At 33.1% G+C, this 19820-nt stretch overlaps 1 protein-coding gene across 2 annotated transcripts in view; it reads left to right on the top strand.

Moving 5' to 3' along the window:
- The first annotated feature begins 614 nt into the window (after positions 1 to 614).
- LOC136346701 (uncharacterized) overlaps positions 615 to 19820 on the top strand; it is a 43985-nt gene continuing 24779 nt past the window's right edge. For both annotated transcript variants that reach the window (XM_066296062.1, XM_066296063.1), the window contains exons 1-2: positions 615 to 884; positions 19030 to 19234. In XM_066296062.1, the coding sequence (XP_066152159.1) occupies positions 725 to 884; positions 19030 to 19234 (365 nt within the window). In that variant the 5' untranslated portion in view covers positions 615 to 724. The remainder of the gene's footprint in view (positions 885 to 19029; positions 19235 to 19820) is intronic.

Below are 19820 nucleotides of genomic sequence, written 5' to 3'. Positions count from 1 at the left end.
CAATATTGAGAAATAACAGAAATAAAAAAAAATGTCTTTCTTTAAATGTCAGGTCGGGTAATTCTGGTATTATTCTTATAATCTTAAAGAAGAATAAATTCTGTGAAATTAAGAACTGCAACACAGGAAATGTATTAACCGCATTAGCTAAAAAATGAAGCTTTCTACATCAATGTGCATGGACGTGCGAATGTAAATTTTGGTATCGTACATACTCACATTTGCATCTCTACAGGTGGTTCCGAAAACACGCTCGAACGTGCGTTTGCCTATTTGCTCTCCAAGTTCATTGCAATTCTTCACGTAATGTCGATACACATCCATCAATCGGACAATAAACGAGCCTGACTTAATAGCTCAACGATTCTATTAAGAAATCAATGGCAATTCAATGGAAAAAGGCATGTCCATCAACGTTAATACGTCGTCTCCATAACAGCAGTGACAGCCCATTAACTTTTCCCCCCCGTCTATAAAGCCTTATCGAAAATGCAACAGTTTAATGCGTGACCTTTAGAGTTGCTTGGTTGGAGGAGATTGCAGGAAAAGCCGCCCCCACATATCCACTAATGCAGAAGCCCTCGTATTTCCATCAAGCGCATGGCTCGCAACCAGATATCCGTTCAGTGTTTTCGCTATTTGGTTTAGTCAATGAAAAACCTTCCCTAAGACCGTCGGGAAAACGGAGCTTTTCCCAGTGACGTCACTGGCACCGACCAATGGCATGCCGCGTACTTTATTGATCAGTCGAGAAAATGGAGATGATCTGAAAACATATGGAGTGAAAAAAGTGCGAACCACGATGAAATTTCCATTTATAATAGGCATCGGCCTTGTTTGTCTTTGGTGTTCTATTAAAGAGGCCGATTCGAAAATCTTGAACGGTAAGTTGCTCACTTTTACAAATTTTTCGAGATTCAAGATTACCGTCTCTGTCTATCAGGGGCGGTTTGATAATATGCCGCCAAAACTGATTTTGTTTTTTTTTTGAAAACAAGTATCTGTCAAACTTTCACTTAAATTAATTTTTTAATATTTCTGTGTAATTCGATTTGAAACGAGGCACTTTCCGCCTATTTCTGCAAATATTCTCCCAGCAGGACGGACTACCCACACAAATGATTTACATATTATCAGTCATGATGTCACAAATGCGAGAGAACCAACTTTACTATCTCTACATTTAATATATGTAAAATAGTCACTTGTGAGCATATAAACTCTATGGAGTGGGTAAAAAAACGCCCACACCTCTGTATGTGTAGTACTAAAGTTCCCTGATGAAGACCTATCAACTTCATTAAAACTTTAGTGGTTCGTAACAGATTTAAATTCGGTACAGAATTAATATTGCAAGTTTGCCTTTAAATTTAGACAATAAGAAACTAGCACAGAACTTTGAATTGTATGAATTGAATGGCAATCTTAGTTTTCTTTACTAGTTTTATCAAGTTAATATTGTCCGATAGCGAGGCATACCAAAAACGATAATTGATCATTCACGGACTGTCGGAATCACGTTGTTGTTATTTATTATTATTAATTATATATTAATAATCACAGAAAATACTAATAATGCCTACTATTTACTATATGAACACTGAGAAGAGGTGTTATGAAATGCCAGAGACTATGATATTGCCATTGTAGTGTATGTTCATACAATATTAAAAAAACATAATGCACATAAATGCAAAATTGGTATTTCAATTACGAAGTCACTCAGATATATACATAAGACTCTATCCGCAGCTTTAACTTTAATCGCTTTTGAAGTTAAAGAAACCCCAGTGGCTCTTGCAATAAAAGATATTAACACAAAGTCTTACTAGTGTGAAAAGTCATGTTGTGACGCTGTTTCCAATACTAGTTACCCCATGCGCAGGGTGGTTGATTAAATTTCTTCTCATTCTTATTTGATCAGCTATTCACTTTATTAAATAACGTTAAATGCGAAAGTTCTTGTATGCAACCTAAAGTTGAAGATTTTGATGCCCTACGATGGGTTTTTTAATATGTAATGTGTTTCAGGAAAACCATTCGACACGAAGTTATGATATTTGAAATGCAAACCGCATTATTTTATTTGTGATTTGGATTTTACGTAAAATTGTCAATATATTTCATATAGAGTGGTATATACGTATATTCAATACTAACTCAATACCTATTCAAAGAATTGTGATTTTTTCAAAATGATGAAGTAATGAATGACTACCGGTCGGTTAACGCGTGTTAAGGCGCATTTCACAACAGCTAATTTACCGAGGTAATTCAAAATCATTAACATTTTTATCATTACAGCTTTTCCTCTCCTATAGCGTAGCTACTATCTTATATTTGAATTCTGACGTTTTGATTTTCAAGAACCATCATCAACTTTGTTTTTTCTTATAAATCCACCTTGAATTTTTATATTTTGGAATTTTGCTTTTATTCGGACTTCGATGTTGTACCGCATTTTAAGTTTTAGTCTTACAGTTTGATGAAAATAAAAAAAATGTTTTTGCAAAAAACGTCTAACCTGAACATGTCTGGACTACTAAAAATCCACGAGGATATCGACCACAAACACGTTTCGGACAAGGAATATGTGTTGATTTATTTGACAATACGATTATTGGTCCATAGATTTACGATGACAATTTGACCACTGACGGGTTTACGAATTTACCGTACGGATTACAACCACAACAAGCATTTGCCTCACCTGTTATACAAAATGAATATAAATTTTTTTTATTACAACAAGATGGTGCTCCCCACAATGTTTTGTTGGAACCAAAAATGTTGGAAATTCATAGAAAGTAATTTCTAATTTATAGTTTACCTAAATATAATGTAAATAATATTTTCATCACTGGGACAATATATTCGAAAATACAAAGAACTTTGAAAAAATATGAAAAATATAAAGACCCCCCTTACACGTGCCAAGAGGTGCAATAGTTAAACGACAATAGTAGAGAAGCTCGGATAATTTTTTGTCAGGACATCAACAGATGAATCCTCTTTGATTCCAACAGTTTGATTCAGAAAATAAACTTGGCCTAATGGAATTATACTAACCTTCATTTACCCAACCAAATAAATTGTATACTTTATTATAAACAAACACTCCATGTTTGAAAGAGATCCTTGAATAATAAGGTGCTCGGTCTAGTTTTGTATGGCGAAAATCTTAGTGCCATTAACTGTTTAAATATCATGAAAAATGTTATCGATGGTTTCCCAAACGATACATAGAGAATTAACATTAACCACCTAATTTGGCACCAATACAGAATTTCAATGCATGATACTAGATTAGTCAGAAATTACTTAAATAACATGTTTCCTTTTTGGATTGAGAAAATTGAAATGATTGTTGGATTGCTTATAGTCCAGATTTAATACTGGTGGGATACATTTTTATGGGGATACATTGAAGATAAAGTTGAAGTGGAAGTCGACGTCAAATCAGAAAGAATTTGATAGATAATATTGCGGCAAGTAAAAGTTCTCGACAATAACTATTTTATACGAGAGAGAGATGCGTATTTCCAAATGGAGGACCTGTAGAAATTTGTTTTAAGCATTTTTACAATGCCTTTGTATAAAATAAATTTTCCGTGGCATGTTACGTTTCAAGTTCCTAGCGTGTTTAGTAACCTTCGGCATTTTTGCAACGTAAGTTGCATGCAGCAACGAGATGTGTAGAGTCGACAGTGTTCAGAAACTTTACTACTTTCTGCGAAGTACCATACTACCCTTTAAATATATGGGAGGTGATGTCACTTTTGTTGCTGTTGATTTAGAACTACTGTTCAATAGTTGCACAACTGTTACATCTGCCGAATTTGACTATTATTTCGTCAAATTTAAAAAATAAAAAATTTTCTAAGAAGTGTTGCAGTTATGTGGAATATACTTATCTATCTGAAATGTATTGAGCACTTTAAGCAAAATCCGAATAGCAAATAATATTACTCGACTTCCATTTAAAATACCATAACTACATGTTATGCAGCTTGACTGAATTATACCTCAACGTTTTGAATTTCCTTAACAGCATTGGCGTTGGTGTGCTATCATTTCTTCCTCACTGTAGACAGAAACTTCAACCTCTGTATAGGAGTGTATGAACCATTAAAAAAATACATTAATACTGCTTTTGTTTCCTACATGAGAAATAGTCCAGGAAAAACTATCCATATTTATAATATATCTCGAATTATTCATATAATTTTGCCATCACCTGCAACTCAAGTCAATATTATAAATGGTTTTCAGATGTCAGGAATTTGTCCGTTCAAATGTTTGATTGTTGTAAACCATGGGTGCCTGCCTTGTAATGCGACATATCAGCCGCGTCTGAATAAATAAATTACTAAAAGCACAAATGTCAATGGGCTCTATAATGAGATACGTAAATCAATCGAAGATCCTTTAGTAAATGAGCTAAGTATAACGACAGTAAAAATAGGTCCATCTACATTGATATCTTGGATGATGTCATTGGAAATTACTAGACCATTTCGTCAAGTACCAACTGGATGAAGACAGCTAAACACTAAAAAATGACAACAGGTATTCTTACCCATACATCAACTAAGGATGCACTTGAAGTGGAAAAAAAGACAATAAGAGAGAAGGAATATGGAGAAACTGAAAATAAAACATCTAAGAGAAGGGCAAAGCGGGTTCGACTAATTGAATTTAAAATAGAGGATGTGGAAGAATTTAGCAGTGATGATACTAATCCTGAAAGTTTTACAGGAGTTATTAGACCTGAAACTTTTGATGAGCCGGACCGTAATCTAAAAGTTAACGATTTTGTGTTGATCAAATTAATTGATATCAATGTAACAAGATGATCCTAATCATTCTTTCTGACGAAAATCATTAAGCAAGTCAAAACAGATGAAGGTGTTGTTAATGCTTAAAAACAACAATTCAGGTGGATTTATTCTTGCGTTTGTTCAGATTAGATTAACAGTTAACTCCTGTGATATAAAGTTAACTTGTCCTTTTCTACAGGTTGGTGGTGGTACTAAGAGGCTACAATGTATGTATACATTTAATTTTAACAATTTGTTTCATAATATAGGTTAATGAACTATTACATTGACTTATTTGAACCTTTATTGTCGAATCTATTTACCCCGTGTCTGTTAGTCAAACTTCCCCGTCTTTGGGATTGACATGCTTATACTTATCTGGAAAGCGAATTTACTAAATTTATTCCATTTAAATTAATTTTTATTGACTGATCTTGATCATCGCAAATTACTGCGAACAGTTTTAAAACGGAATTCAGAAAACTTGTGAAGAAACGAAGTTTTAGGAAAATAATGCCAACCATCGCAAGTCTCCTCTCTATACAGCAGTTTCGTCTTTCCTCAATATTATTCAACATCTTGATTAATGTTCCATAAAGTTCTACATGGTGTCCAATTAGGGTCAGCAAGGAAAGACGTTGATTAATTGCGAGCAAATTAGAACTAAGAAACATCTGCAAAATAGGGAACTTATTGATAAACCGATAGTGACATTGTAGGGGGTAAAGGCGTAGTGAGTGTATCTATAGGGAATTATAGTAGGTCAACGCATAGACATAAGGTACATATCTTTTGGTTTTTTTAGGACATGAATCAGTATGATAATTGTTATTCTAAAAAATATTAAATAACTGAAACAATATAAGTCGTAAGCCCCAGTTGTTTTGGTCTTTAACGTCAGCGATATTTATAACTGAATAATTTTCATTTCAGGATCTGTTTTCCTCTAATGTATTTAGAATAATTAATAAATATTGATGGAAAAGACAATGTATGAACTGCTTTTGTCATCCTTATCTTCGACACATTATTATCTATCTACATAATCGAAAAAACTCTGTTTCGAAAGATGTTCGAACCTTTTTCAAAACGATGAGGTTTTTGAAATCGAACAATAATCCTGTAGGTCTGTATTCATAAAATTCTCAAATATTTCAATGCATAAGGAAAAAACATCAAAAGCACACAAAGGTTAAAATGTTTCAAAAGAGAACCCTAAAATATTAATCGGCTAATTTATTATTTTGATAACTATTAATAGTATATATGGTGTCCCTCGGTAGAGCTTGCGGAAAATATCCCACATCATGTAGAAATTTTAAAAGGGGTTTTAATAGAAAAATGTAGGGTTATGTAGGGACTACAAATCGAAGTGATAATAAAATATATAAAGTGGAGCATAAGGCTATACTGGAAGGCACTTACAAGTTTTTGAATGGTACACTCTGTATATTTTCGCATATTTGAGTTTCTAGTCGAAGTCTAAGCACATTTATTACAGTATATGATGTACTATATACTCAAAATCAAAAGGTTGGGAAATTATTAATGCTTTAAAAAAAAATGTGTTCTTTCGAAGAAGTCATTTTCGTCACTTATCGGATAGAATTAGGTATTTTATAAGCAAGGAAAGCCGGACGCTACTGAATTTCTTTCTGTAGGGTTTTCTGAAATAAATTGTTCATCAAATGTGCCGAAGTAATTTTGGAGACATGAACTTGCCGTGCTAAGAAACGACTTCGTCAATTGGAAGCATGCTTAAAGTCTCCAGGAGGACAATTTGAACACATTTAAATACCGTTTTCCTTATGAGATAATGAATATTTTTTTTTAGTCTGGGTTTTATTTTTTGTAAGTGGAAAAATGGATTTCTTTAATACTCAACTGAAATGTGCGAAATATTGACTAGGAACTCAAATATGTGAAAATATACAGAGTGAAGAATTTAAAAAATTGCAAATTTTTTCCATCATACTTTTATGTGCTATCCTATGTATTTTCCTATGTCTTCAATTTGTAGCCTCAACAGAACATTGTATGTCTATAAAACCTTTTTTAAAATTCCTACAAGGTTGTGAGATATTTACTCTAAACTCTATCGTGGGACACCCTATATAACTAAAAGCAAAAGAAGTTTTTGACACTGTTAGTGCTTGGAGGACTATGTCCTTGGGAATATTGGCGAGGCCTGAGTAGTTAAAAGAAACTGTCATTCGTTAAAGTATGAAACCTATCATATTAACTAATACAGAAGCAGGATTCTTCAGAATCAATTTCAATCAGGCGTCGTGTAATGTAAATTTATTCAACTTCAGATATTGAGGACTTGCTCCTTCTTTTTCCATTGAAAAATTTGAAGCCCAAAGATTTAGGATTAACATACGTAGACTCTTCATATATTGTATTGATGTCCCGCATTTCCACATAAATGGCTAATCCATCTTTTCTGCGAGCGTTCCATTCTGGTCCCTCGATTATTATGCGCATATTTACCAACTTGTCCAGTCAAATTAGGGATTTCTCCCTTCGGCTTAATTTGGTAGTTAATTCTACCAACTAGAGTAAACGTTCGAAACAATTTAATTTTCTCTTTATTAATACTAGACAGCGGCATATGCAAATATGTGTTTATTATTTTCATTAAATCCATAATCAGGGCCATCAATCTAAGATGCCTGGTAATAAAGTTGTATTTTATTAGCATTAGTTGATAATCATTTTTAGATTAGAATTGGGAAATAATTCCTGTCTTATTTAACAGTGGTTGCTCAGCGTGACAATCATCCGTTGTCGTCCATATACAGGGTCTTTTAATAACAATGAGACACCTGGAAGTTGAGATAAAAGTCAAACGGTGTCGATTGGGGAAAATACAACTTAGCTGAGAGTTGATCGTTTCGGGTATATACAGATTATTGAAAGTTAATATGTTAATTAATTTTTTTGCTATTATTCTGAAAATAGCTAGGTTAGAGATTTAAAAACTTATAGCCAATTTTACAGAATTTATAGTTAATAACTTTTTACCCTCTACGTCCAACATGAAATTTGGTTCAAAATCTGAAAGAGCAATCATTTTTCCATTAATTATGAATTTTCGCCTCCTTTCGATATCTCGATCCGTTTTCAACAAAAATTTATTTAACGAATACTATGCTTAAATGTGATAATACGAAAATTTAAAAGCGAATCAATCCAGGTATCTTTTCATTTTCTAAAACACATAATTCGTCATCTAAATACATAAATTTACAAATTTTCAAGTCTCTAATCTAAATATTTTCAGAACAATTACAAGAAAATGTATTAAAATTTTAACTTTCCGTACCCTGTGTATATTAGAAACTATGAACTTAGGAATAAGGTATAGTTCATTCAATCGTCACCATTTGACATGTAGTATCTCCAAATTTCAATTGTCCGATTGTTAATTAATCACCTTGTATAATGTTAAAATGAATGCTAATATCTATAATAATATGCAAGAGGCAATATGTCATGTTTCCATCCCTAACTCTGCTGTAAATAAAAATGAAACATATTATTGATATGTTTTGGTAAAACTTGTATATAAAGCCTGGAAAAATTGATCCCAATTTCTAACTTTAACAGTCAAACTTAGCAAAGAAAAATTAAAAAAGTCACCATGATTTTAAATTTCATCGCATAAACTTGTTTTTTTTTTCAAAGTTACACAGACATGTATGGAACATATTCAAGAACTTTTTTAATTTTCTCGGTCCTACCGTTTGGGATTTACGAGGTAAAACGTGATAAACGGACCAGAGAGGTACCTCGAAAGTGAAAAATCATAAATATATAACTTGCTCTGTATAAAAATTACACGAAACTTCGCTATAGATTTTTTGTTCGTTCCTCGAAGATGCATTCCACCACAGCAAAAACAAACCGATTCGGACGAACACGCATTTAACATTTCGTCGATTTTTACATCCAAACTTTCAAGCCTCTTTTACGCCTCTTAAATGGGACCTCTCGGGAAATTATTAAATAGGGAAAAATAAGTTTGGACGATGTTCTCTTCAACGACATTTCGCAGGCCTCAATGCATCTTTTTGGTGAAGAGCTTATTGTCCCTATATTACTAAAGATCAAAGGCACGGGATACTAAAAAAAATGTACAGAACTCTACGCATTGAGAAATACCTCCAGATGTACCACTGGACCAAGTCTTGTCATATACTAGACATTCTAGAAATTGAAAAATAAAAAATTAATAAATTTCGAATTTGGAACGTTACTGATTCAGCCTTTCTTATTCGGTTGACTATGGGGCGATCTCATTGAAAAACTGGAAACGTTCGTCTTTAAACGGAAGACTTCCTCATTAAACCTCATGACCGCCGGCCGTCCATGAGGTCCCCTTTCCTCACGTTTTCGGAAAAGATAAAATTTTACATCAGCGCTCTAGATCTGAAAAGACGAATAGCGACTAAAATCCCCCAGCCTTGCTTTCAGATATAAGAATATCAGCATCGATAATATCATCATTGAGGTAATTTAATAGAAATCTATGCTATTCATTGCTCAAGTTATCTCATAACTATTAATTTTAAAATAATAATAATAAATACCATAATTTTTAAACTTAAACTGTCTAATTTTAACATCAGTGGTTCAGGTTACTTTAGGTTACATTTTTCGAATGTTACATTGATCTGTTCAAAGTTGCAAGTCTCTACATAAATAATATAGCAGTAAATTATTTAATAAATATGCGCATTTGTATGGGTGCTTTCAACCTTAACGATCCGTGTCCATTAGGAACTCTCAACGGCCATCGTCCGTTAAGAACTGTTTATAACGTCTGCTTTAAAATAAATAGAGTTAGGTGATGTGAAAACGAGACAGCCCAGATGTTAGTGAAAAACAAGACATAATTGTTTTTTTCGGAAAACAAGTGTTAATAAATGCTAAACAAATCTCAATCGTACGTTTATTATGTTAATTCCCAAAATACGTATTAAATTAATTAGAATTTGTTGGAACAAATTGACTGAAACTCTATTACATGCCGAATGGTTCGATAGTCCCAAACTTTTGTCACCAAGGGCCAATTAATTCTTGTATCGAAACAACTGTGGCTTGTATCGATGGAACGTACTTAACGCTAATGTCTTAAAAGCATCTCGTATTGGCTGATCCTAAAGGAATATAAATTCAGATTCACTGCAACGTGAAGAAACACGACACCCTTTATGTTCATAAAATATCAAAAAGTTATTTTTAAATTTTTATTAAGAAGATTACCGTTAGCCTAAGAAAATTTGAAAATACTAGACCAAATTGATGAAAAACTATACTATAAACCATTTATTATGGTTATATGGGAATTTGATTAAAAAATAGGATTATTTATTTCAACAAAACTTTAATAAAATAGAATGAAATATTATTTCATTCTCAATACTTACCAAATTTAACTGATAATGGTACTAATGTAACAGATTAGTACCACACACAACAATAAAAAATGCATGTTGTGGTTTTGACGTCAAAATATCTCATTTTTTTCGAAAATAAAGTATCAGATGTAACATCACTTTTCCTTAAAAAAAAATGTTTCATATTTCGGTAATTTGTTTATGAGTACTTTCTAACTCTGAGTAAGTGTATGTGAAAAAAAAGATCTAACGGCGTACCATGAATTTTCATACAAAAACTAGAAAGTTTTAAAATTGTTTTGTTTTTATACCACTTTTATAAATGACAGTATGGTGTAACGAAATAGTACACCACATAACAACCAAAGAAAGTCACTCTTAACGCACGATAGTGAAATCTTGACATCACGCGGGTGTGTAAAAAAATTTATTGGCATGTGGGTTAATTCGTTGTTTTCTCAAATTGAATTAAAATCTTAATATGCACAGGTGCGATAAAATTCTTTTACGCTCGCTTGTCAATGTCAATATACCTTAAAAATTTTTGAAGTTGACATATGTCAGTCCGATTTCCCTACTGTAAAGTATTTCATTCTGTACTAAAAATTATGGGATAAAGCCACTCTATTTCACGCTTGTAAGAAATATATGTATACAGTGTATTCTATTTAACTTGAGACAGGGAAATGTCTCGGCAACATTCAATTTTAGAAAAAAAAGTTTCAAATAAAATTTTCTCTACATCGAAGGAGAAATAAGGTGCTGAAATCCCTGTTAATTTATATGACAACATTAAGGTCATTTCAAGGTCACGTTTGTTATTTAAAATGGAAATCTATACTTTTTAATAATGGCCATTAAGTACTATTTAAAAATAAGCAACTTTTGTAGGGAACATTTTTTTTCATACGTCAAATTAACCTTAAAAAATATGTATTATTTTTACAAATGCTCAAAATGGTGGCCGTTACCCTTAATACATTTCTCAATACATGCTAAAAATGGATTAAAAGTCCTAATTAAAGTTTCACTGTCTATGCTTCGACGTCCATTTCTAATCCGTTCCTTTATATTTTCGGTGGTAATAGGAATATTTATATACACTTTTTTCTTTAAAGTTTGCCAGAGTCAAAACTTGTCAAATGTGGTAACCTATCTGGCCACTGCACTTCCTCTACCGATCCACAGGACTGTAAATTTTTGATGTAAAACATCGCGAACAATTTGTGAATAATGTGCTGGACATCCGTCATGTTGTAGCCACATAGACAATTTCTCTCTAAAGGTGAGATTTTTCAACAATAAAAGCAAATCTTGCAAAATAAAGTTACAATATTTTTCTCCCGTTAAGGTATCATGAATAAAATATAATCCTAAAGAATTGTTTTAATTATTATTTATGAACGTATTGCTACATTTGTCGATTGACCCTCAGATTTTTCTTTTAATATTCATTAACGTAATGGGACTAACTTTATTAATTTAACATATGAAAAAAAATTCTTTCAAAAAATACTTATTTTTAAGTTGTGTTTAATATCCATTAATGAAAAGTATAAGTTTCCTTTTGGGAAAACAATGTTGACATGGAAATGACCTTGACAACATCATATAAGTTAGTAGAGATTTCGGCATGTTATTTCCCCTTCGATGTCGAGCACCTTTTATTTGAAACTTTTTTCTCTAAAATTGATAGTAGCACATATATTTGCCTGTCTCAAGTTAAATGAACAACCCGGTATACCCCATTGAATTTTCTCAAGACTGACATCACAAGCTTTCTTTCTGAAAGCAACCATACAAACGCTTGTCTAAGGAGGCCTTTGGCAAAATCCTAATTCGGCGAAGAAAAACCTTTTTACTTTTTTCCCTACTTTAAATTCGCAACAAATCCCACTTCAGCTAATGCATTTCGAAACCATTTCGGTTAACAAAGATCAAATACCACGCCATCCATTGCAATTCCATGCACCAAACAGTATAATATGCTCGATAAGCTGGTATTTCCTGAATTTAAATCGAAATGAGAATTTACTTCCATTGGAGTTCCAAATGCCTCATTCATCATTGTCCCGGCTACATTATCAGATTCTGAAAATACGTAAAATACCACTGCAAAAACATAGAGATCTAATATATTAATTTGCCCTAAGTTATAAACCTTTCATCAATGTAGTTATACAAAGATTATTTATAATAGTTATTTATTTGTTAAGACGAAAAAGTAGTAAATTTATTGCCCCAGCGGTATGCACATCCGAGTTGAACACGAAGCTACGAGGAGAGTCCCAGAAGTACCCAGCCCGACGTATAGATGACGATTTTTTACTTAAAAATTTACTATATTGTAAAGACTATTGTGTTACTATGTTGTAAAGATTCAACCTTAAAAAGCTTATGTGTAAAGATTAAGGGTGCTCATTTTGGGGTCGTGTTTAATAAACGTTTTTAGAAGTTTTATGAACATTGAAAAACTTGCTTATTGAATAGTATTAGTTTATTTAACATTAAAGCGGAGTTAGATCCTACTCTGGGGGTACCTAGTTCTCCGTTAACAACTGTAAAATTTTGAGTCGCAGAGATTCAACGGGGTAGTACGAGTTGCCTAGACCAATTTCGCAGTGATCGACCTGATGACACCCAGACCTGACCACTTCAGAAATTGTGATGGAAATCCACAAAATTGCATTAGAACACCGCCGGCTAAAATTGTGCGAGTTAACAGACATAGATATTTTAAAAAGTACTGGACATCGTATTTTAATCGAACGATTAAATAGGAAAAAACTTTGCGCAAGATGGGTATAGCGATTACTTACAATTGAAGAAAAACAGCGCCGTGAGGATATTTCATAGAAACGTTTGGAAAAGTTTCCCAGCAATAAAACCCAGTTTTTGCATCGATTTATAACCATCGATGAAATACATAGTGGTGTCCATAAAAATAAAAATGCTCTTTAAAGCGGTAAGACTTCTTAAAAACAAAAATAATAAACATGATTGTGTGATCAGCTATGTTTATAATAAAATACATCTATTTTTAATCAACATAATTTCTTTATATTAATGCTATAGACCGAAGCAATAAATAAACAAAATTTTTTTAGGCAAATAAATAAGATACTTTTCAAAGAAATTATTTGTTGATCAGTTTATGATGCTGTAGGGTGCAAAATAACTTAATAGAACATAAAATGGATAGAAAAAAACATTATCTTCCAGGTTTTGCGAAAATTGAATTTGTCTTTAGTGAAAAAGACTTGGAGTTATTAAAAAATTGCTAACAATTTAGATTATTCCAAAACCATGGTCACAAATGCAGTTAAACATTTTAATGCCCATAAAACTTTAGCAAATCCAATAATACAACGAAGAAAAAGAAAAAAAAAGCTCTATTTGATAGGCATTTATTAATACTATAAAAAAAGATTCAAAATTAATGTCTATTCAACTGCAAAGAGAACTCTTCAGCCAGCAAACACTCACAGTGTCAATAAGAATAATACGAAGAGGTTTAAATAATGAAGGTTTGTTTGGAAGAGTTTCCAACAAAACCCATGACATCAAAATAGAATAGAACTGCACGGTTGAAGTTTGCAAAACTTCATATTATATAGTCAAGTTCTCAATAGAAGCATGTGTTATGATCGGACGAAACAAAAATTACCAGATTCGTTTCCGATGGTCGAATTTATGCGAAACGACTTCGTAACACAGAATTTAACTCAAAATACACTACAATGATCATCAAGAATGGTGACGGCAATATTAAATTGTGGGGGTGTATGTCTGAACATGGAGTTGGACCCATTACCAAAATTGAGAGCATCTTGAACATGTACATATATAGGGATATTCTTGAGAATATTAAGCTGCCATATGCAGAGAATACCCTACCTGTAATATGACAGTTTCAGCACGATAATGATCCGAAACATACAGCAAAAATTGTAAAAGAGCGGTTAGTAAAAATCAAATTGAATCGTTCTTATTTATTTGTCCAGAGGAATTTTGTTTATTTGAAAACTGAACACCCTGTACACATTTATTGCAACGTTTGAGCAAAGTAATTTAAAAAAAGAGATCGCATTTGGCGAAAAAGAAAGTATTGTTTCATTAAGATAACACACGAGTACACACTACTGTCATCGGATGGTCAAAGTCAATCAATCAATTTGGTTTTCAACTTTTTTCTCATCCATCCCATTCGCCAGACTTAGCCTTCTCAGATTATTTTCTATTTCAAAACTTGAAGAGGGATTTGCTAATAATGAAGAGGTGAAGTCCGACGTTAATGCCTATTTTGACACATTCAAAGCTTCTTACTATAATATAAACAGGGTATAAAACATCATTGAGAAAAATGTGGCAATCGCAAAGGAGATGTTGAGAAATAATGTAATATTTTCTTTTTTTTTCTTCAAGTGTTAGATCGACTATTCACGGAACTACCCTCGTACATTTGCGCGTGTAACATATTAAGACAATTAAGTGTAAACATTGCTAACGTAAAGTTTAGCAATAAATGGCTTCCTTATGCTCCTGCTTTCCTTAATCTCTCAACTAATCTATGATAATGAAAATGCCTAATCCTTCATAATTGCTCCCAAAATATCAAATCCTCGACCCTCCCACACCCAGCTAGGCAGCCTCGTTAGCAATAACCCCGAAAACATTATTAAGCATTCAAATTTAAGTTTACTCCTTCGGATCACCTCACCGACGGACTTAAGCAGCTTTTAATTTCTGAAACATTTAAGCACTTCTAGTATCAGAGATTTCAATGCTGGCCATCTAGAATAGGAATAATGGCCGGCATTTATTTTCTTTAAAGTTTGGAAAACTTTCCGGATTTTAGATTCGTGAGTTGTAGTCGTAATTTTTGACTTTAATATAATTCATTTTTAACATCAGTTTCAGTGGTTTTTAACAAAAGATTAATGGACCGTTTTCTCTGATTTGTGTAGTCATTCTGCTTTAAACGAACTAGCATCGCAGCCAGAAGGACTGGACAAGTTGACACGAAGTTAGTTTCTCTTTTTATTTCCTCTGTAGTAATCACCTCTACACATGGGAAAGGTCAAAGTAGAATAATGTTAGTCAATTATCGTCGTTTTCATGTGTTCTCTCTTCTTTTTATTACATCCAAATGTCAGATGTTGAGATGAAACTAAATTAATTCGAGTGAGAAAATAAAGCGAAAAAGTTGTTGCAGTTTTCCAAAACAGTTACTTGACGATACAAGGAACGTTTAGTGTTTTAAGTATTTACTACACCCTGATTCAGGCCCTAAAAGGAGTAAATGCCGCAGCGCTGAAACTACCGTTTTGCACTACTTTAAACAAGCTTCCATGGAAATGATATGGAAAGGAATATTCTTGAGACTCATGTGGCCTCATCATAGTCATCTAACGACATTACAGGTGTATGCGAAGCAGGGATGGTTCCAGGACTAGTACCAGGATCAGTAGAGGTGACTCCAGGACCATCACGCTTCGCATCCGCATGAGTTTCCCGTCCGAGATAACGACGAGTAGTGAGCCAGCCCATTAGAATATGATTGTGGAATACCTTTATATCGATAAACCAAATGTTAATACATATATGATTTTATTACAAGATTAAAGTGAAACATACGATATTTGCAAAAACGTGTACGTCCCACGTTTCAATAATATTACGTTACCGTAAAACGAATTAGTACAAAAATGGCATTATGTACATAACGTCATGGACTTAATCTCGACGTTAATGGTAAGTATATTACCCCGGGAGATTTGCACAAGATTCATAAAATTTGATGATGCAAAAGAATGCAGCAAAAGGGATCCCAAGAGTTAAAATGTATTTTTAAAAAAAGAATACCTATTGATATTTGTTATTAAAAGGATTAGGACTTAGATTCATTAAAAAAGAAACACGAGTCTGAACATGGCCAATTTGCTTGAAGGTGTTTACACATGACAAATCCATTTCTCCATGGAAATTTTAGATGTTCAGCCAATCATAAAAATTCACTACCGAGTAAAGTGATCTGAGATCGATAAAAACATGTTTTTTATCGTGATAGAAACCTGACTTTTATCAGCGACGACAGGGTAATGTGATCAGTTTGATTATTTTCCAACATCAATTTTAACCTGACAAACGCTTATTTATTGTGAAATACGAGGATCGTTCCGAAAGTACCCGATCTAGCACTTAAAGAAAAAAAAATGTGGAAAATATTACATTACTTCTCAACATATTTTCCTTTGAGATTGACACATGTTTTCCAGTGATGTTTCTGTTTATAGTAAGAGGTTACGAATGTTTCAACATCGAAACCAACTTCGGACTCCACCTCTTCATTATTGGCAAATCTCTTTCCACCGAGCAATTTTTTCAAGTTTGAAAATAGAAAATAATCTGAGGGGGTTAAATTTGGTGAATAGGGTGGGTGGTTCAATGAGTAATCGTTGCCCCCATCTTGCTTACACCTTTCTCATATCCAATTGTTTGATCAAAATGCGATGTCCAGTACTTTTAGAAATGACTATAATGCCTGCTAACTCGTGCAATTTTAGCCGACGGTCTTCCAGTAGAGTTTTGCACATTTTCATCACAATTTCTGGAGTGATCACCTCATTCAGTCAATCACTGCGGAGTTCGTCGGCATTTAAACTTTGCCACCCAATATTTTACAGTGGTTAACAAAGAAGCAAAACTCCCCAGAATGGACATCAACTCTGCTTTGATGTTGGATGAACTAAAAAAAAACTAAAGATCTATGAAGTATTTGAAACTTTGGCTTTCTGTCATTCGGTAACGAGAGATTTTTAGAAACTAGTTTATGCAGCAAACTATTTAGTAACATTTTTATTGAACATTTAGCTGTTTAATTTTGAGACATTCTGTATACCGTTTTCCTCGATTTTCACAATAAACTGTGAGCCATTCACTTGACAGGCAAAACGCTTTGAACTCAAGATTAGTACACAACCCACCATTCATCATAGCTAATAGACATTCATCAATCACAGTTAATCAAATGTGTCCCATATAGTGCTATTTAGATACATTCGCATTAATTCAGGTCGAAAACCATGGATGGCATCCATAATAATTGTATTAACAAAGCAGCGAAAGCTTGACGCTAATTATTTGTGGGATGGTAATTACCGATCCAGTAAACTGGTAATTACCAGCTTCATCGGAAACTTGAAGAGGATTTACTTTAAAGTACAAAATCAATGACTACCACACCCACATCCATTTTCAGCCTTTATAGGGTTTATACGAAACTATGTATTATCGTCTGCTTGCATGACTTTCTATTGCCACTATTTGTTGAAAGGCTGTGGAGGGTTAATACAATTAATTAGTGAGCACGTGTAATTTTAAAATTATGTCTTTTTTGTCCATTTCAAGTGATACATACGGTTATAATCAAATAAACTGCTCGCCATCTCAAACAGGGCAAGATGTTTTCTGGGCCATTTTTAATATCTAAAAATTTCAAAACTGATGAATGAACCTGAGTATACCTTGTCCAGTTGTTGCCAGCTTGAAATTGAATTAATAAATGCTTTAACTTATTTTCTTTGTCATCATATGCCGGTAGTTTTTCACGGGTCCGAGGTTTATTTCTCACCTGTGCTTAGTTTATAATTTACGTGGTGATAGTGTATTACTTACGTTTTACACAACGTCGGAAACAAAGCCGTTCAAAAAATAATTATATGTTTCATAAGGCAAAAAACAGGAAATTTACTGCTGCCGCAATATTCATAGTGGAGTGAATCACTTGTTCTCCAATTGGAACAAATTTAAATTCAGTTTATGTATATCTATATAATTTTGTATTTTTACTGCTTTGGAGTAAAAAACTATTACTCTTGGTGATCTAAAAACGTGAAGTAATTGAAAACTTTCTAATATTAAACTTGAAAACATGAAAAATACATCGACTTAAGCCAATAATCAAGAATTAAATAAAATCATGCATTGCCTGCTCAAAACGCTCGTAAGCAATTATGGATACAACGCAAGTTCGAGAGCCAAACACGTTTCTAAATTAAGTAAGGATGTCGCATTTTAGAATATTTCTAGCTAGTGTGACCCCACATAAACTCTTGGGGTGCTAAAGGGGGGTTTAATCACGGAAAAATTACCGCACTGAGAATTATCGGCGTCATTTGGAAAACTTAATTATTACGGACGCTCTAAAATTATATCTCCTACATATATGTACAAAATGTGACTTGAATATCTCAAAACTTGTAGGAGCTGTAAATGGACTCTTTAACGTTTTGGACATGCACAATGAAGTTTTAAATAACATAATTACCATTAACTTACATTTTTATATTTCTGACTTCTATCGCCGATAAAAATTTCCCCATTGAGATCTAACCCGCCCTGTAAAATACTAGTTATTATTACTTTTAACGACTTCCACAAAGATTCGCGTGGAAATAAGCTTTTTTAAATTTCCTTCATGAACGAGACCATATTTTCTTTTGTCTAAGTTCCTTACAGAAACTTGTTACCAATCCTTCTTCGCTTGAATAAATATTTTACGCCAACGCTTGACTTTCAGAAAACTTAAATTAAATTGCATTTTTCATTAAAATACTACTGCACAATCTTAGGTAACTTAGAGAAAACTTCTTTTAAAAACCCACTAAACACGTCAGCCTTGTTAGTATAACCTTCAGAAAACGGAAAATCGAGGTAATTAACTGATCGACTTCATAATAATAGACCCTCAGAAGATATTTCCAGTTGCACAATACATATATCATTTTCCCTTTTCATTTCAGAACATCAATATTTAGAATATCTGAACGATCTTGATAGAAGAAATGTAGAATTCGATGACATTCATGAACAATGGCCCTTCGTCAATCGAGCGCCGCTGACACACCCTAAGACCGGACTTGTAGTTGGAACCAATCCCCTGGAAGAAAGTACCAATCGTGACATGGTAGCGGAAACGATTTTGTCTAGAAAATTGTCGAATTCGAAGTAAGTATTTTGCAATTGTGTACCATGCATTTAAATAATTCGACTTTTAAGTCTAGTATGCAGGATGACATTGAAATACTTAGCCAAACTTGAAGAGGTAGTTCTTTAAGTGATTCTAGAACGAAAAGTTTATATAAAAGGAGTCCCGGTAATGCTTTGTTTTCAAGATGCAGGTTGTAAACTTTTTTTTATTGCTACATCTTAAAGGATAACTCTTAAATAACTAGAAGACGGAAACTTATATGACGTTGAAACTTTGTGGCAATTTTTAATGCAGTACAAAGGAATGTTTTAAGCTAAAAAACATTTGTCTTCTACTAGTATTACGAGCACAGGGGTAACGGTGGAAATTTATGAACAATGAAACGAGAAAAACACTTTATTAAAAGTACACTTAAATAAATGATATGCTATTTTTTTAGAAAAAAACATTTAACAATAAGTAATACAAGACTTACAACGGTTGCTGAGAATATCTTCCCACTTCAATACAAGCATTAGCTTACCTTCGTATCAACTGTGGAACACATCGAAATGTTCCTGGAGTACATCTTATCATATCTGATTAAATGAATACCGTATTCGT

This window comes from Euwallacea fornicatus, chromosome 24 (assembly GCF_040115645.1).
Source record: "Euwallacea fornicatus isolate EFF26 chromosome 24, ASM4011564v1, whole genome shotgun sequence".
NCBI classification, from domain to species: domain Eukaryota; kingdom Metazoa; phylum Arthropoda; class Insecta; order Coleoptera; family Curculionidae; genus Euwallacea; species Euwallacea fornicatus.
Note: the sequence above shows the minus strand (reverse complement) of the source record. Positions and strands in the feature narration are given on the sequence as shown.